General features: G+C 36.4%; 1 protein-coding gene across 4 annotated transcripts in view; it reads left to right on the forward strand.

Moving 5' to 3' along the window:
• The first annotated feature begins 4,362 nt into the window (after positions 1 to 4,362).
• CCDC39 (coiled-coil domain 39 molecular ruler complex subunit) overlaps positions 4,363 to 16,688 on the forward strand; it is a 46,441-nt gene continuing 34,115 nt past the window's right edge. The window contains exons 1-6 of one of the 4 annotated variants that reach the window (XM_027111100.1): positions 4,363 to 4,567; positions 10,697 to 10,816; positions 12,481 to 12,627; positions 14,180 to 14,338; positions 15,116 to 15,208; positions 15,483 to 15,611. In XM_027111100.1, the coding sequence (XP_026966901.1) occupies positions 4,478 to 4,567; positions 10,697 to 10,816; positions 12,481 to 12,627; positions 14,180 to 14,338; positions 15,116 to 15,208; positions 15,483 to 15,611 (738 nt within the window). In that variant the 5' untranslated portion in view covers positions 4,363 to 4,477. The remainder of the gene's footprint in view (positions 4,568 to 10,696; positions 10,817 to 12,480; positions 12,628 to 14,179; positions 14,339 to 15,115; positions 15,209 to 15,482; positions 15,612 to 16,688) is intronic. The other 3 variants (XM_027111109.1, XM_027111119.1, XM_027111124.1) reach the window with 3 other exon arrangements.

Below are 16,688 nucleotides of genomic sequence, written 5' to 3' on the forward strand. Positions count from 1 at the left end.
CACTGATTTGAAGTTTTAAAAGAGAGGAAACTAATGTATGATAGAGAAAATATCAGAACAGGAAGTTGCCTCTGGGGGGTTAGGGGATGTGAGAGCAGGGATTGACTGCAAAGAAGCAGGCAGAAACTTTTTGGGGAAGTGGTGATGTTCCACCTCTTGAGCATAGTTTAGGTTAACCTGGTGTATGCATTTGTCCAAACTCAAGATATGTGTATTTGTTTGTATATAAATTTTACCTATAAAGGGAAGAATGTAAACAAAAGTAAACATATGCATAGTGAAGTCTTTAGGGGGGAAGTGTACTGATCACTGCAATTTACTTTGAAATGCATCAATAAATAACATGAATTGATGAGTGGATGGATAGAAGGGTATGTAACAGCAAGAATAGTCAAACACTCATGGTAGGACCTAGGAAACATCTAGATCACGGGAATAATGGTGCTCACTGTAAAATTATTTCAGCTTTTCTATATGTGGGAAATATTTCAAAATTAGATGTTGGAAGTAAAAGATTACCTTAACTGTTGAGGGAGAATGGATTTCGGGGGAACAAGAGTAGAAGCAGATTGTTGAGGATGCCATTGCAGTAGTGCAGTGAGAGATGATGATTGTTTGGAGTGGTGGCAGTGGACTTGGAAGGGAGTCATAAAGGCCAAGAGAAGAAAATGTTTTAATAGGGAAGGAATAGTTGAGCTGAATGTAGCCCGTAGATCAGGTAAGTTGATGATGAACGTATCCACTGGAACATGAAGCATACTGATGGCAATGAGAGCAGTTTCTGAGGTGTTGTATAGCAAAATACACTAAAAAAAGTTTAAAAAAAAAACCCCAAAATTAGGAGAAAAATACTCATACACACACACAAACATGCACAAAGAAACTATAACATAAAAAACACTTCCATAATTCAATAAGAATAAACAACCTAATGGGAAAAAATGGACAAAGGATATGATAAAGAAATTCTTAGCAGAAGAAATGTGATGTTCAGTCTCACTCATAATTATATAATTGTCAATAAACAATGAAAAACCATATTTTACTCTTTAGGTTGTAAAATATTTGATACTTCATAAGAATACTGTCATATTTTGTAGGTATGCAAAGACATTTTGAAAGATAATTTAGTGGTATCTATCAAAATAAAATTGTTTATACCTGTTTTCCATTAATTTTACTTCTAAGAAAATGTCATGCAGAAATACTTACATAGGTGTTCAAGATTATATCTTATTCACCAAATATAACACTAACTGAAAGATGCATTCCAATTTTGGAGATATTAAAATGTGAAAATAAGTATAGTCTAGAATTGATGAAATACAGTATTAGAAAGGTGTTCATTATAGCATTGTTTATAAAGTTAAAATTGATTGATGATACTGAATTTTAAGCTGCTATTAAAAGACCAAAGATCTAATATACTGACACGGAAACATAGCCACTATTGTTAAGTGAAAAAATGAATTTGCAAAATATTTAGGGTTTTATTTCTACAGGAAAAAATTAATACATGTATATACTTACAGCTTCATTTAAAAAAATGCCGGTAGGGGCTTCCCTGGTGGTGCAGTGGTTGAGAGTCTGCCTGCCGATGCAGGGAGCACGGGTTCGTGACCCGGTTCGGGAAGATCCCACATGCTGCGGAGCGGCTGGGCCCGTGAGCCATGGCCGCTGAGCCTGCACGTCCGGAGCCTGTGCTCTGCAACGGGAGAGGCCACAACAGTGAGAGGCCCGCGTACCACAAAAAAAAAAAAAAAATGCCGGTAGCATAAACACCAAAATGGGGCAAACTTTTGAGAATGAGATTGGCATGGAGCTGAGGATATCTTTTCCTTTTACTTCATACATATATGTATTTTTCTTTCTTATAAAACAAAGATCACGTTATTTTTGCAAAACCCCAAATCTCTTCATATTTTAGCCTTAACAACCTGATCTGGATGAAGTTATCTATTTGAGAATGAGATAGTAAAAGGGTAACATCTACCTTAGCATTTGGGGATTAAATTGATTATTTCATGGTTAGTGACAAGGCTTGTAAAACTTTGGGCTTTATTTCTAAATCTGAATGAATAATGATAGGGTTAGAATCTGGAAGCTGTAGAATTATAAAAGTGGGAGGAAATGGATGATAGGAATACTGTGGTGATGAGGGGGAGAAGCAGGGATATTGTTTAAAGGCAGAAAGGTAGAATTTAGAGGATGCATGGACATTTTGTCCAAAATTCAACATTGTATAATCATTATCCTGAAATTCAGGAAATAGAAGCCTTGAGATATGGGAAATGGGATTCTTTGCAGGGATTTGGCTGCCAAAGTTCTTATGTCCTTGGGGCCTACAGAAGTACCCAGCAAAGACAGCTGCAGTCATACATTTGGCAGCTACAGCTGACACTGAGAGGGGTGGATCAAAAGATTGGCACAGGCGAAGGCAGCTGCCTCAGTATTCACATTTTAAAATAATCATTAAACAAGGGACATTGCCATAACAATTTTTAAATATAAATAACAATATGTCATCTTAATATATGCTGGATATTAACATTTTCATTAGTAGTGTTGACTAAACTATTATAAAATAAAAGATGATCTCTATTAAGGTTATTTAAGCTGTAAAAGTCCATTATTCCATATAGGTCAACATTCCCTCTACAAGCTCTCTTTCTCTCAACCATCTTGGAAATTTAGGCATTGTAGAACTGGAGAATAAAATGCCTTGCTAACTCTAGACTTTGAAGACACTACCTCTAAGTCCATAATGCTAAATATATGGAAAACCATGTAAGCACAAAGAGACAAAGCTACAAAAGATTTCAAAAGTATAGCAACAAACCAAGGGTAAAAAAAGACATTTTCAAGACATTTGAGGAAATATGAATATGAAAAGATACTGATCATGAAGAGTTATTTTGATACTGTTAATTTTGTCAGATGTGATAATGATATTGTGTTTATGTTATAAAACATTAAACGTAAAACATTAGTGATGCATGCTCCAGTAGTTATGGGTCACATGTTATGTTTGTGATTTACTTTAAAATGCTTCAGCAAAAGATCCAGATGAAACTAATATGGCAAAAAAAAAAAAAAGAAAGAATGTTAAGTCAAGGTGATGAGTATATAGGGGTTCATTATACCCTGATCTCTATCTTACATATATTTAAACTTTTTATAATAAAAAAGGTTAACAATGAACAGGTAAAATAAAATTCAAAAGGGCAAAAAAAGCTACATATATTTGACTATTGGATAAGCAAAATTAATTGGTCCTCACAATGAAGTGGTAGAGTATTCCAGCCAACAACACCCCTCATTGCAGACAGCATAGTTTGAGACCTGTTTCCTAGTTTAGGTCCTGCTTACTTTACCCGCTTCACCTCAGGGAGCTTCACTTCATTTATCTAGGAAATGAAAGAATTAGGTTAGTTCACTGTTTTGTGCTTTCCAGTTCTGAGAAGCGGGTACATAAAACACGGGTCATAAACTCAAACTCCTACCGGTGCCAAGCAGTTAATTCAAATGAGTGAATTGGTAAAGTGCCTGCCAGTCTAAAGCGGTTAGACTTTTTCGAGTTTAGGAAGAAATATAGGTTTCTGTGTGGAATTAAAGATGTGTAAATGCTAACAAATGAAAATGTAAAGAAAATAGGGACTTCCCTGGCGGTCCAGTGGTTAAGACACTGTGCTTCTATTGCAGGGGGCACGGGTTTGATCCCTGGTGGGGGAACTAAGATCCCACATGCTGCCTGGCCAAAAAAAAAAAAAAGGAAATAAAGGTGTGGGAACTCTGCGCTGCAGGTTTGCCATCTCGGGGCAGTTCACGACTGCGGTCAACTAGGACTCTGCAACTGGGCAGAAGACCATTGGGTGGGAGACCAGAAGTTAAAACAGACGAAGATCAAAACATCCAGCAATGATTCTAGGGAGTGAATTGTGCTTCAAAATACCTGTCTACTTCAGCCTACAAGATTTCATCTACTAATGAAACTCAACAAACGCCACTTGAAAGCTAGGTTTATTCTTTTCGTTAGCGCTCATCTTCCGCCCGCGATCGCAGCTGCGTAGCGCAACGCAGGTCCGGTGCCCTGTGGTCCCCTGGAGACTGCAGGCGCCACCGATTCTATACCTCCCGGGAGCGCCAAAGGGGCTAACCGGAGCCACACATTGAAGGGCTGTTATGCCGGTACCTGGCAATCCCAAGGAACCTCTGGAGGAGTAAGTTGATTCGCTTCTCTGGGTGCCCAAGAAGAAAAAGTTGCACTGGATCCTGGGAAGGAGTTCTCAACCGGAAGATTTGCCCGGGCGCTTCCTGTTTGGTAACTAAGGGCGCGAAACGGTTGCTAGAGCTCCAGTAGCAAATACCCCGGAGCTTTGCGAGTTCCTTGGGTTGCCTCAGGTGCCGCTCACGGGCGATACGAGAAGGTGGATCTTACCTCTGCACCTTTTTTGAGGTCCCCTATCTGTTTGTCATCATGAGTAGTGAATTCCTGGCGGAGCTGAATTGGGAGGAAGGGTTCGCCATCCCGGTGGCGAACGAGGAGAACAAGATACTGGAAGATCTGGTAAGGATCAGGTGAAGAAGGCGGGGGAAGAAGGGGTCTGTTGGGGGACGTTTTCTAGTTGGCAGAAATACCCCAACCCTTTTATTTCTCTCCGTTCTTTCCCTAATCCCATCTCTTCTCGGTCTGCCTCTCTCCGGCAGCATCTCCTTCTTCCCTCACCTGCTAGCCCTTTTCGGTACTTTCTAAAGCATTAAAATCAATCAATCAATCAATCAATCAATCAAACTGAAACTATAATAGATATTCACAACTATAAAGCTTGAAACTTTACTCCCTCCTCCTCTTCCACCCCTTGCACTCATTTCTAGCCTCCTGAGTAGTAGAGGAAAGGCTGGTTCTCGCGCCCGCTTTTTCCTTCCTCAGAATTAAGCGCAGTTTGCAAAGGGACTTCTGAGGTTTGCGTAGCAACAGTTATTTGCGGATGTTTGTAAACAAAACATGTTATGGTTGACATTTCTTTTTGAGTTACTGCCTATGATGTTTAAAGTGACTCGAAGAAATGTTTTTAAGAGGGATGTTCTAGTAAGTATGTATAATGTGCAATTTACAGCTTTTCAAAGTGAGGATTAAGTTGTCACAGAAATATATAAAATATTTTTGTAAGGAGTATTTTACACCAGCTTGCAACCAATGCATGGTAGTTGTTAAAAATAAAATTGCAACCAGCTCAGGAAACTTTGAAAACCAGTTAGCAGTCAGTCTAAAAGTTCCATCACATGGCAATGTGTTGTGTGGAAGAGGGTCCAAGAAGACCGATGATGTTTACACTACTTTAGAGAATGGAAGAGAAGGTTCCTCTGAGAAATGAAAATGAAAATCCTCCACTTTGTTTTTTGAAAATATGTTTTTCAAACTCTTCTGACTTATTTACTTATATCTAATGTAGATGGCTTCAGATTTTGTTTTTTGTTTTAAGTGAAGGGCAGCATTAGGAAATATAAGAGATCTAGCACTGAGTACTGAGGACTAATAATAAGTATCCAGTCTTGGGTTCTGATCCTGCTTATGAGCACTGAGTCCATTTCTTCTTCTGTAAACTGGAGATAAGTAAAATAATTATCTCACAGGGTTGTTACACAGCTCTAAGGACTTTAATATAGGTTAAGTTCCATTCAAACGTTAGTTTTTGGTATTATTGCCATAATATTTGTCTCACAGGACTTTATATACATATTACTTGTATTAGCTATTTAAAAAAATATTAAAGAGCAATAAAAAGAATAATGAGGGTCATAATCACTTCACCTGAATAAACTCCAATATTAAAAAAGCAACTCTTGAAAGTTTAAGATATTCAAACAGAAGAGAAGGGTATAAAATAAAAAATTCATGATATTCCCTCCCCAAAGTACTCACTGTTGACCGTAGAAGTGGCGATCATGGCTTTAAACAAATATCGCAGACATCATGGTCTACAGGTATACAGATAGAAAAGACAGGAGTATTATAAAACTAGGATCCTATTACATGTGCTGCTTTTAACATAGAAATTTAAATTTAATTTTACTTGTGTTTAGAAGGAGAAAATGAACGGAATTGTTGAATTTCAGTGAGTATTACTTGGTTATAAGAGATAATGGTTGCTGAAAGATTTCTTTAACATTAAGAAAAACTAAATGGTTAAATTAATTGTTTTTAAAAAACTTCTTTGCTTCATTTGTAGACAGTATGGGTTGACTCCCTGATCTTTCATTTCTCATCTTTGAAATGAAGAAATTAGCTCTCTTACCCTTCCTGCCACCTTCTTTTCCCCATTAAAAATAGTGGTTTTATTATTTTTATAATATCAAGATTTATTTTATTTTCATTCTATTCAGTGCCCTTAATTTACTGCAAGTGTTTAGTCTTATATTTAAAATGATTTAATGGTTGTTCATGCAGCCACTTTTACTAAGTTTACCTTTTTTTGAATTTTTCACTTTGATTCATCTTTTGACTGGTTGGGTACTATCCATGTGTGGGTTTCAAGAAGGACCCACAGTACTGTGCTTTCAATTCCTCACATCCCTGGCTGCCAGTCTGGTTCCTTGCATTGCCAACTTTACATTTATAGTCCTTAAATCGTAGTATCAGATCTTCAAGATACTTTCTCTCTTCCCCTACTCCTTCCTCCTGGAGTCCTGTGTTTCCCAGTATGGACTATTTTCCCACAGACCTATTTCCCAGCTGTTAACTTGAGAATTCCCTTTCCTTTACTGGGTTGATGCTCTATTTCCTACATCACATAGCTTCTTTTTTCTCAGATTATTATTCTCTTATTTTAATGAAATACTTTCTTGTGTCTCCCTAAGAAGGGTCTATGGGAGGTAAACACTGTGATTATCTTCACATATGATGGTCATTTGTCTGGGTAGAAGATCCTAGAATAAAAATAATTTTTCCACAGAATCTGGAAAGTATTGCCCTATTATCTTCCAGCAGTGTTGTTGGTGAGTAATCTGATATTAAAATGATTTTCATTTCTTTGTAGCTTACTTTTTTAATCTCTGGAGGCTTTTAGGGTTTTATTTCATCTTTACATAGAAATTTTAATTTTGGCAACTGTATCAATCATATTTTTAATTTTCAGGTTATTTGCTTATTGCTTTTTTTGTATCACATGGTCGTGTTTTAGGAGTACATTATCATTTACAATCTCTGAGTGTGTATGTGTCTGTGTGTGTGTGTTTAGTTCTTGTCTTTTGTGTCCTGAATTATCTGTTTTCTTTGGGATCTTTTTGTTTGTTTATCTTGATGTCCCTCACATTATGTAAGTTTTCAATATATATCTGGTGGTCCTTGCATGTCCTTTTATATTGAAGAAAGAGGCAATAAAATGTTGTTTGGGAACTCTATGGGGAAGGAATTATCAAGTTGTGGTGAGTTAATCATTATGCTTTCATTTAAAAAGCAGATGCTTTTGCTCTGGGTTCATTATGCAATGATAAAAATCATAATTGATGAAGAAAATAAAAGTGATAAAGCACCAAACAACACAACAGCTAAATATGTAAAAGTAAAAGCTTTTATAAATGCAAGTAGGCCTTGACAAAAATATGTAGTGAGATACTTCAATATTTACTTCCTCAGAATTAGACAACTCCAATAGACAAAAATAAAGACATAAAAGATATGACTAATACAACAAAAATAAGAACATAGAGAACATATATCCCTTAAGTAGAATATGTTCATAAAGCATTTACAAAGGTAGATTATGTACTAGACCAGAACAAAAACCTGAAAATGAGTGATCAACCTTAAATACAGTAGGCTAAGTGAAATAAGCTGGACACAAAAGGACATACTGTATGGTTCCGCTTATATGAGATAACCTAGAGTAGTCAAATTTGTAGAGACACAAAGTAGAATGGTGATTTCCAGGGGCTGGGGGTAAGGGGAATGGGGAGTTGGTATTTAATGGGTACAGAGTTTCAGTTTAGGAAGATAAAAGATTTCTGGAAATGGATGGTGGTGATGGTTGCACAACACGTGGATGTACATAATGCCACTGTACTTAACGGACACTGAGAAAGGGTTAAAATGGTAAATTTTATGTTATATATATTTTATAACAATTTAAAAATGAGTGATGGAAAATATTTAGGTCACATTTTCTGATCATAAGCCAATAGAATTTATAATAAACAATTAAAAAAATTATCTGCCATTGTTAGGAACTGAATACTTGCGTGCCTTCCCCCCCCCCCCCCCCCCCCCCCCCCCATTCATTTTTTGAACCCCTACCCCCCCCCCCCAAACCCCCCCCCCCCCCACCGTGTGATGGTATTTAGAGGTGGGGCCTTTGGGAGGTAATTAGGTTTACATGAGGTCATGATGGCGGGGAAGGGAGAGCATGGGATTACTGTCCTTATGAGAAGAGGAAGAGAGACCAGGGCTCTTTCTGTCATATGAGGACTCTGAGAAGGCAGCCATCTGCAAGTCTGGAAGAGAAATTTCACTGGAACGGAATTGTCTGGCACCTTGATTTTGGACCTCCTAGCCTTCAGAACTGTGAGAAATAAATTTCCATGTTTTAGCCACCCAGTCTATGATATTTTGTTATGGCAGCCTGAGCTGACTAAGAGACCCATCTTAAATATTGATACTTAGGTGAGTTTCTCAGAAATATATTTCTGGGTAGCTTTATATCAAAGAGAAATTGAAAGGAAAAAAATCACCTTTTAGAGAACAGTAAAAGGGGACTGCTTCATACCCACACCCACGGGAAACGGCAAAAATCTTAGAGAAAACTTATAGCCTTAACTGCCTTTATTTTAGATCAGTGTCTTAGCCTGGGTTACTACACCAGAGTAACATAGACTGAGTGACTTAAAAAACAGACGTTTATTTCTCACAGTTATGAAGGCTAGAAGTCAGGATCAGGGTGCCATCACAGCTGAGTACCTATGAGAGCCCTCTTTCTGGCTTGTAGATGGCTGCCTTCTGGCTCTGTTCTCACATGGCTAAGAGAGAGAGTGAGCTCTGGTCTCTCTTCCTCTTCTTCTAAGGACACTAATCCCATCATGAGGGTCCTACCCTCATGTCATAGTTTAAACCTACTTACCTCCCAAGGGCTCCACCTCCAGATAATATCACATTGGGGATTAGGGTTTCAATATATGAATTTGGGGGTGACAAATATTTAGGTCATAAAAATCAGTAAGACAAAAAGTAAAGAAACTAAGAACTCCTCTTAATAAGTTTTAAAAAAGAACAATAGGGCTTCCCTGGTGGCGCAGTGGTTGAGAGTCCACCTGCCGATGCGGGGGGCACGGTTCGTGCCCTGGTCCGGGAGGATCCCACATGCCGCGGAGCAGCTGGGCCCGAAAGCCATGGCCGCTGAGCCTGCGCGTCCAGAGCCTGTGCTCTGCAACGGGAGAGGCCATGGCAGTGAGAGGCCCGCATACCGCAAAAACAAAACAAACCAAAGAAAAAGAACAATAAGGTAAAAAAAAGGGAATTAAAATAAAAACTTAAATTAATGAAATAAACAGCAAAAAATACATATTTATTATTGCAGTTGACCTTGAACAGTGTGAGGGTTAGGGGGTGCTACCTGCCCCCCTGCCCCCGGCAGTGGAAAATTTGAGTACTGTTATCTCTGTCTCAAAAACAGGGAATTGATAAATGATTCACCCAAGGTCAGGAAGCTGAAACAGTTTGGATAGAATCAGGAATCAAACCTTAGTTCTTTTGATTCCCCATATTGTGATCTCTAAGCAAACACAAACTTTTCCCCACACTTAAAGATCTGTAAAATGAAAATATAGGTACTATATTTATTGAAAAAAAATCCCCATATAAGTGAAACCACAGTTCAAACCCAGGTTGTTCAAGGGTCAACTGTACTTAGTAAGTTTAATAAAATATAGGACATAACAAATGAGTAAATTAGTATTTATTTTCTTTCTTCCTTCGTTAAAAATTCAAATATTTCTTCTGCGTTTTAGTGGATGGTGTTGTGTACCTCCTGGGTTGTAGCCCCAACATGCGGAACCACAGCTCCAAACACTAAGGAAGCATAGTTTTTGTTGTTGAGTTTTATACTGCTTCGAGGGGGTGACATACTCTAGTGGTCCTGAGAATGTGTGTTATAATTTCCTAAAGGTTTGTTTGCTTGCATTTACAATGTTTTGTTTCTACTCAGGGTTCTTATTCAAAAGACACACAAAATTTATTAAGAAACAGGTTTTAAGCATGTGAGAGTTAGTTCTGTTCTGTTAAGCTTAGCCTAAGTTTGTTGGTTTTGAATAGGAGTTCAGGGATGAGCTATTATGCTGCGTGTACAGCTACTTTTCAAATTTATGTTCCATGCTGTGTGTTTTTATTACATCTTGTTGCTATGCTCTGTCTACTTTAGCTATCTTGTGGTTTAATTACAGAATAGAATCTTATTAAAGTGCATTTTAGCAGTGGACCTGCTAACGCTGTAAATCTGAGAGAGATTTCTATTCTCTTTTAAAATAGTGCTAATTTTCCCACAGAGCTATTTTATAATATTTAAAAGATTAGTAGATTTTAGAAGTTTAAATGGATATTGCAAGAAGTGAAGTAAATGAGGATTTAATTTTCTTTTGATTTTAGATCCTTTTAATATGGTAAAAACTTAGTAGGACTTTGGTTAATCATAGAATTTATTATTTACAGTTGTCAAAGCTGCGGAATGAAAGGTCAAGCTTTCAAGATCAGCTACGTGACTATGAAGATCGAATTAATGCTATGACTTCTCACTTCAAAAATGTTAAGCAAGAGTTCTTATTTACCCAGGTACAATAATGTTGAAATTCACATTGATTATATCATGTGTAGTCATGGAACATTTCACATTGCATTTACATCTATGATTTGATTTTAGAGATATTATAGGAAACTTCATATAACTCAATATTATGAACATAACCTTGATCCTGAAAGTAGGTAGAAAAAAGACTTTTAGGAACTCTACTGCCACCAAATTCAAGGAATAATTAGTTCATTTGAAAACAGAAATCCTCATTCAAACAGTCTGATATATTAGTCAGCTGATTATATGAGAAGGATACAGTGATGGCAGTGAGAAACTATGGCGTTAAGTGGAAGCAGACCTAATAAAACACATAATAGAGTTTCTGTCTTCTTTAAAATTTTTCAGCACAACCCCCTGGAGCCATTTTGAGTGGAGGTAAATAGTCCACACACTTCAGTAGCCCTTAGGACACGACGGTATTTTAGCATAGTTTAAGAATTGAATTTTATAATGACGATTCTGAGGTAATAGAAAAGTTAAATTATATTCAGGAAACTAAGGTAACTGGGAACAGTACAACGCATTTTAGAAATATTAACACAAATAATAAAAATTAAAACTTAGAGTGATTAATTAAGTAAACATCTGTTTTATGGACCATCTATTCATGTGTAGAATCTCTTTCCCTGATGATGCCCAGGAAATCAGAAAGCTCTGTAAATCAGCATTGGAGAGTTTACTAACTTCCATCTGAAACAATTTTTCAAAAAATGCATCAACTTTCCTTTGAAGAAGTATGTAATTCTTAAAAATGAAAAAAGTCATGTTTTTAATACTAATTTATACTTAATATAGGTAAGTAACTGTTTTATGGGTTTTTACAAGTCTTATTAGAAAGTTATAAATTTAATGAACTTTTAAAAACAATCTCAAGATTTTTGTATCCTGATGTGATTTAGTAACTAATAAGCAGTTTGGAACAACATCTTTTCTTCAAGTTGTTAAACCACTGAGTTGAGGAATTGAGAAACAGAGATTTTCTGTAGGTGTATTTCATTATAGCCAAACCTCAATTAAGTAGGACAATAGAGACAAAAGACAGTAAACTTCCTTCAACACTAACAGCCTTAATAATGTAAAAATAATACATATGGTGATAACTTTGAAGCCCTACAAGATCAGTAGTCAACAAATACGATTTTATTAAGTAAAACTTAACACAAAGTCATCATTGTATATTAATATACTCTAGGGCATATTTATAACCATCACTGTTTACATAATTACTTTAAAATTATCTCTGTTAATTAGAATATGTGATCAATTCTTATAAACATACCATTTCCTAAGTATTTTTAATTAGTTTCATTTTTTATTTTTAAATAAATGAATTATATCTTTTAAAAGTCTTAGTATATAAATTTTGGTTTTCAGCAGTTTCCTTAGACCAACATAAAAACTGAAAACTGCTGACAACATTTTTTCCTAGCACATTCCATGAACTGACTTCTTACAACTAGTAAGCAACACCGACTACACTGAATCACAAAGTCTAATGTGGTGTAGGTTTCTGAGAAGTGGAATTAATAGTACTTGATCTAAGCATTTTGTGGGAACTTTGTTATTTTCTGTCTAGTGGATTATTATGAATATTTTATAATATTAAAATTTAAAAAGTCTTTCTGTCTTGTATATTATTCTGTAGTCTCTTTGCAAAGCCAGGGAGCATGAGATTGAAAGTGAAGAACATTTTAAGATGATTGCTGAAAGAGAACTGGGACGAGTGAAGGAAGAAATGCAACGACTGGAAAATGAGATAACTTCAATACGGGAAAAGAAAAGTGATAAGGAAGTATGTGTTGAAATGTTACTTAAAATTGTGTGCTATTGTTCCTTCTTTCCTCACCAAATAAACTTTTTTTTTTTTTTTTTGCATACGGCAAAGGCATTCTTTAGTTTCCTGACATTCACTTACGTCATTTTTTGGACAATGAAACTCACGTGGAGCTGTAATTTGAATCAACAGTGATAGAATGTTACATTTATTTTCTCAATATTCATTTACCAAAATAGTCATTAAGCCTTACTATGTGTGAAGTACCATGCTGGCTGCCTGTTATATACCACACTAGGCATAATTTATAAGTGCTACATTTTAAAAAGCTACATTAAAAAAGTCACTTGTAATTTTGAATTTCATTTTTCAGTTAAAATTTTTACTTTTCATATTATCAGCTGGTGATTCTAATATTAAACTACTGTAACCTATTTTTTTCTTTCTTAGTTTTTAGTTACCTGGCTGGGAGCTCTTTCCAAATTCAATTCTTATCTTTACATATGCATATACTTATGGAAATGTATATATCTGTATCTCTATATGTATACATGTATGTATACATATGCATACATATCATATTAATTTGTATGTGTTTGCATATTGATCTGTTTTCTTCTTGTGAACCTAGATTTGTTAAATGAATACATTGACAGAAATATTTTTATCTGCTTAACTACTATATTTATTTTAATTAGACATGCTTCCAAAATTTCTATATAAGAGGTCTTTTAGAGGAAAGACCTCTGATTGGAAATGGGGCTGAAGGGGACTTGTCTTGGGCTTGAGTTAGCATATCAAGTACATTATTTTTATTAAGGTTGTGTATCAGCTTGGGGTAGTTTTGGTGGAGTGACTAATGAGATTGCTCTAGGGGAGCTACCCTGAAGCCTTTTTTTTTTTTGCGGTAAGCGGGCCTCTCACTGCTGTGACCCCTCCCGCCGCGGAGCACAGGCTCTCGACGCGCAGGCCCAGCGGCCATGGCCCACAGGCCCAGCCGCTCTGCGGCACGCGGGATCCTCCTGGAGCTGGGTACGAACCTGCGCCCCCTGCATCGGCAGGCGGACCCCCAACCATTGCGCCACCAGGGAAGCCCGCGGAAGCCTTTTTAAGCAAACTTTGGCTCAACCACTGTTCTCAACTTTGTATAATCATCTCCCCTCTATTTCACAACTGAATAATTAAAATATTAGTATGATAGTTATACAATTAAATATGGCATTTATATACATCTGGCCAGGGACAGAGACAGGATTTCTTTCTTCCTTTAAAATATGTCCTGTAATATGTTATTTATTTATTTATTTGCGGTATGCGGGCCTCTCACTGTTGTGGCCTCTCCCGTTGCGGAGCACAGGCTCCGGATGCGCAGGCTCAGCGGCCATGGCTCACGGGCCCAGCCGCTCCGCGGCATGTGGGATCTTCCCGGACCGGGGCACAAACCCGTGTACCCTGCATCGGCAGGTGGACTCTCAACCACTGCGCCAGCAGGGAAGCCCATGTTTTATTTTAATTTGTACAGTAAATAATGTTTTGTAATTTCCCCATGCCCCATCTCTTTGGAAATTAGAATTACATATTTAAAACTACTCAAAAACTGGATGATTTGAAATGTCAGATGAACTGGGACCAGCAAGCACTGGAGGCATGGCTGGAAGAATCGGCTCATAAAGATAATGATGCCCTCACTCTTCAGAAGTATGCACGACAAGATGATAATAAAATTAGGGTGAGATATTATAAATTGTAGTGTTAGATTTTCTCTGAATCTGTAATATATCAACCATTTAATCTAAATTGTACTTATAATTTTAAAGTAGTTCTTAAACATTTTGGGTCTAATAAAGCCAATTATCCTGTCTCTAGATAAATGACTATACTCAAATATCCACAAAATTTTGCTGCAAGTTTTACAGATCCTCTGAAGCCCTTTGTCCATTTAGGGATCTCTGGACTCCCGGTTAAGAATCCTGATTGAGAAGGTTTCTCAAAAGCATTTCAGAAAAGAAAGTTTTGTACTAGAACTATGTATAAGTATTTTAACTTCTTTTGTGTAATAGTTTGAATGTTACAGATAGTTTTTGCTGATTTGAGACTATAGTGCTATTGATTATTTAATATATTATTTTAGCCGTTACTTAAAAATCTACTTGTAATTAAATCTGGTAATATTTTAGTATCATGAAACATGCTATTTTCTAATAGATTAATACCACATATGTTAGTTAAAATAATTTTAAATGGAAAATTATTGTTTAATCTTTTTTCTAACTTACTTTAAAAAGTATTAAAAGTCTTTTTAGAAACAATTGGGTTATCATTGCAGCACTATGGGTCTAGAAGATAAAGAATATATATATTATTTTGTAGTTATTTTAGATGTCAAATAAATATGTATAATATAATATGTATATGTATAATATAATACTTAATGTGAGATATGCTAACAGCTTTTATGTTAATAAAATGATTATTATGAATATTTTTGCATGTAATTACATCATAGGCACTGACCCTGCAATTAGAAAGACTGACTGTGGAATGTAATCAGAGAAGAAAGGTACTTGACAATGAACTCACAGAGACTCTAAGTGCACAGGTTGGTTTAGTAAAGATTTTGTTTTGTTTTGTTTTTATTTATTTATTTTTTAACATCTTTATTGGGGTATAATTGCTTTACAATGGTGTGTTAGTTTCTGCTTTATAACAAAGTGAATCAGTTATACATATACATATGTTCCCATATCTCTTCTCTCTTGCGTCTCCCTCCCTCCCACCCTCCCTATAGTAAAGACTTTTATTTCTTAGTTGTCAAAGTGATGTTTAAAAAGCACTTAAATTCACAGAAATACTATTTGGTCTTCATTTGACAGTTAGAATTGGATAAAGCAGCCCAAGATTTTCGTAATATTCATAATGAAAGGCAAGAACTCATTCAACAGTGGGAGAACACAATAGAACAGATGCAGAAGAGAGATCGAGACATTGATAACTGTGCCTTGGTAAAGTAGTTGTTTGGTCCTTGCAACGTTCAGCTGTATTTATCTCTTTTGTATTTAACTCATTCATTTCAAATGTAAATCACACTGTTATTTGAAAGTCACTTTTGTAGCAGGATTCAGTAGTTTTGGTAAATGTTTTTCAAAGCTGACCCTGTATCCATTTAGAAATAAGATTTTATGAAGATTATTTACTTATGGATATAATGCCGAAGACTGGATCCTGACATCTCTGAAATGTGGGACGAGAGAAGATCAACAGATAATGTTATTGCAGTAAAACCAATGCCCTGACTTATACATGGTTGTCCAAGGTGCCTTGGATTTAGCATGTGTGCTATTTGTGTGCTAATCAAAGGTGTAGGGAAAGGAGCCTCATGGATAGCCAAAAAAGAAGGACTGCAATAAATTTTCCCTTTTGAAACTGAGGTACCCATGATGGGGTGAAAGCTCAGAAGGGGAGGAACACCACACTGATTAAACACAGACCTAGTGTTATCTTTTGCTACTTTCAGAGGTAATTTAGGAGAACTTTTTTGGGAAATCATTAAGGGGTAAAATAGTAGTGAGTGAAAATGGGAGGATGATGGAAAGCTGGGAAGGAGAAGGAATTGAGGAGGAAAGAAGGCAGATGAGAAAATGGGCGAACTTCCATTCTGAATATACTCCATGGAAAGGCATTGGCAAGCAGCTCAGGTCACTGGGAGTTTGGAACTCCCAGGGAGTTTGGAACCACATCCATATCTGGATGTGGTTTACTTGTTAAATGTAACTTATATGTAAAATGTGATTTCTTTATTTTAAACTTCTGTAAGTAATCAACATTTTGTCAACAAAATGGCCTACACCTCCCTAAGGAGGGACTTGGGAGACCCAATGTTAACTATGAGTTCCTCTTATTTCTTAATGCTGATGTTGGTTTCTCTTTCTTGGCTTCATACTGCTTTCAAGCATCAAGTCCTGACTGCTTCCTCTGTGTAAATCAAATGTGTCAGATCTAAGACTGCAGATCCATAATCAAATTCTCATACAACCCTGCAGCTAAATTGACTCAGCCTGCTGATTTGGCGGAATCCACAG

The sequence above is a fragment of the Aethalodelphis obliquidens genome, unplaced genomic scaffold (genome assembly GCF_003676395.1).
Source record: "Aethalodelphis obliquidens isolate GAN/ISIS:26980383/991018 unplaced genomic scaffold, ASM367639v1 scaffold1, whole genome shotgun sequence".
Taxonomy (NCBI): Eukaryota; Metazoa; Chordata; class Mammalia; order Artiodactyla; family Delphinidae; genus Aethalodelphis; species Aethalodelphis obliquidens.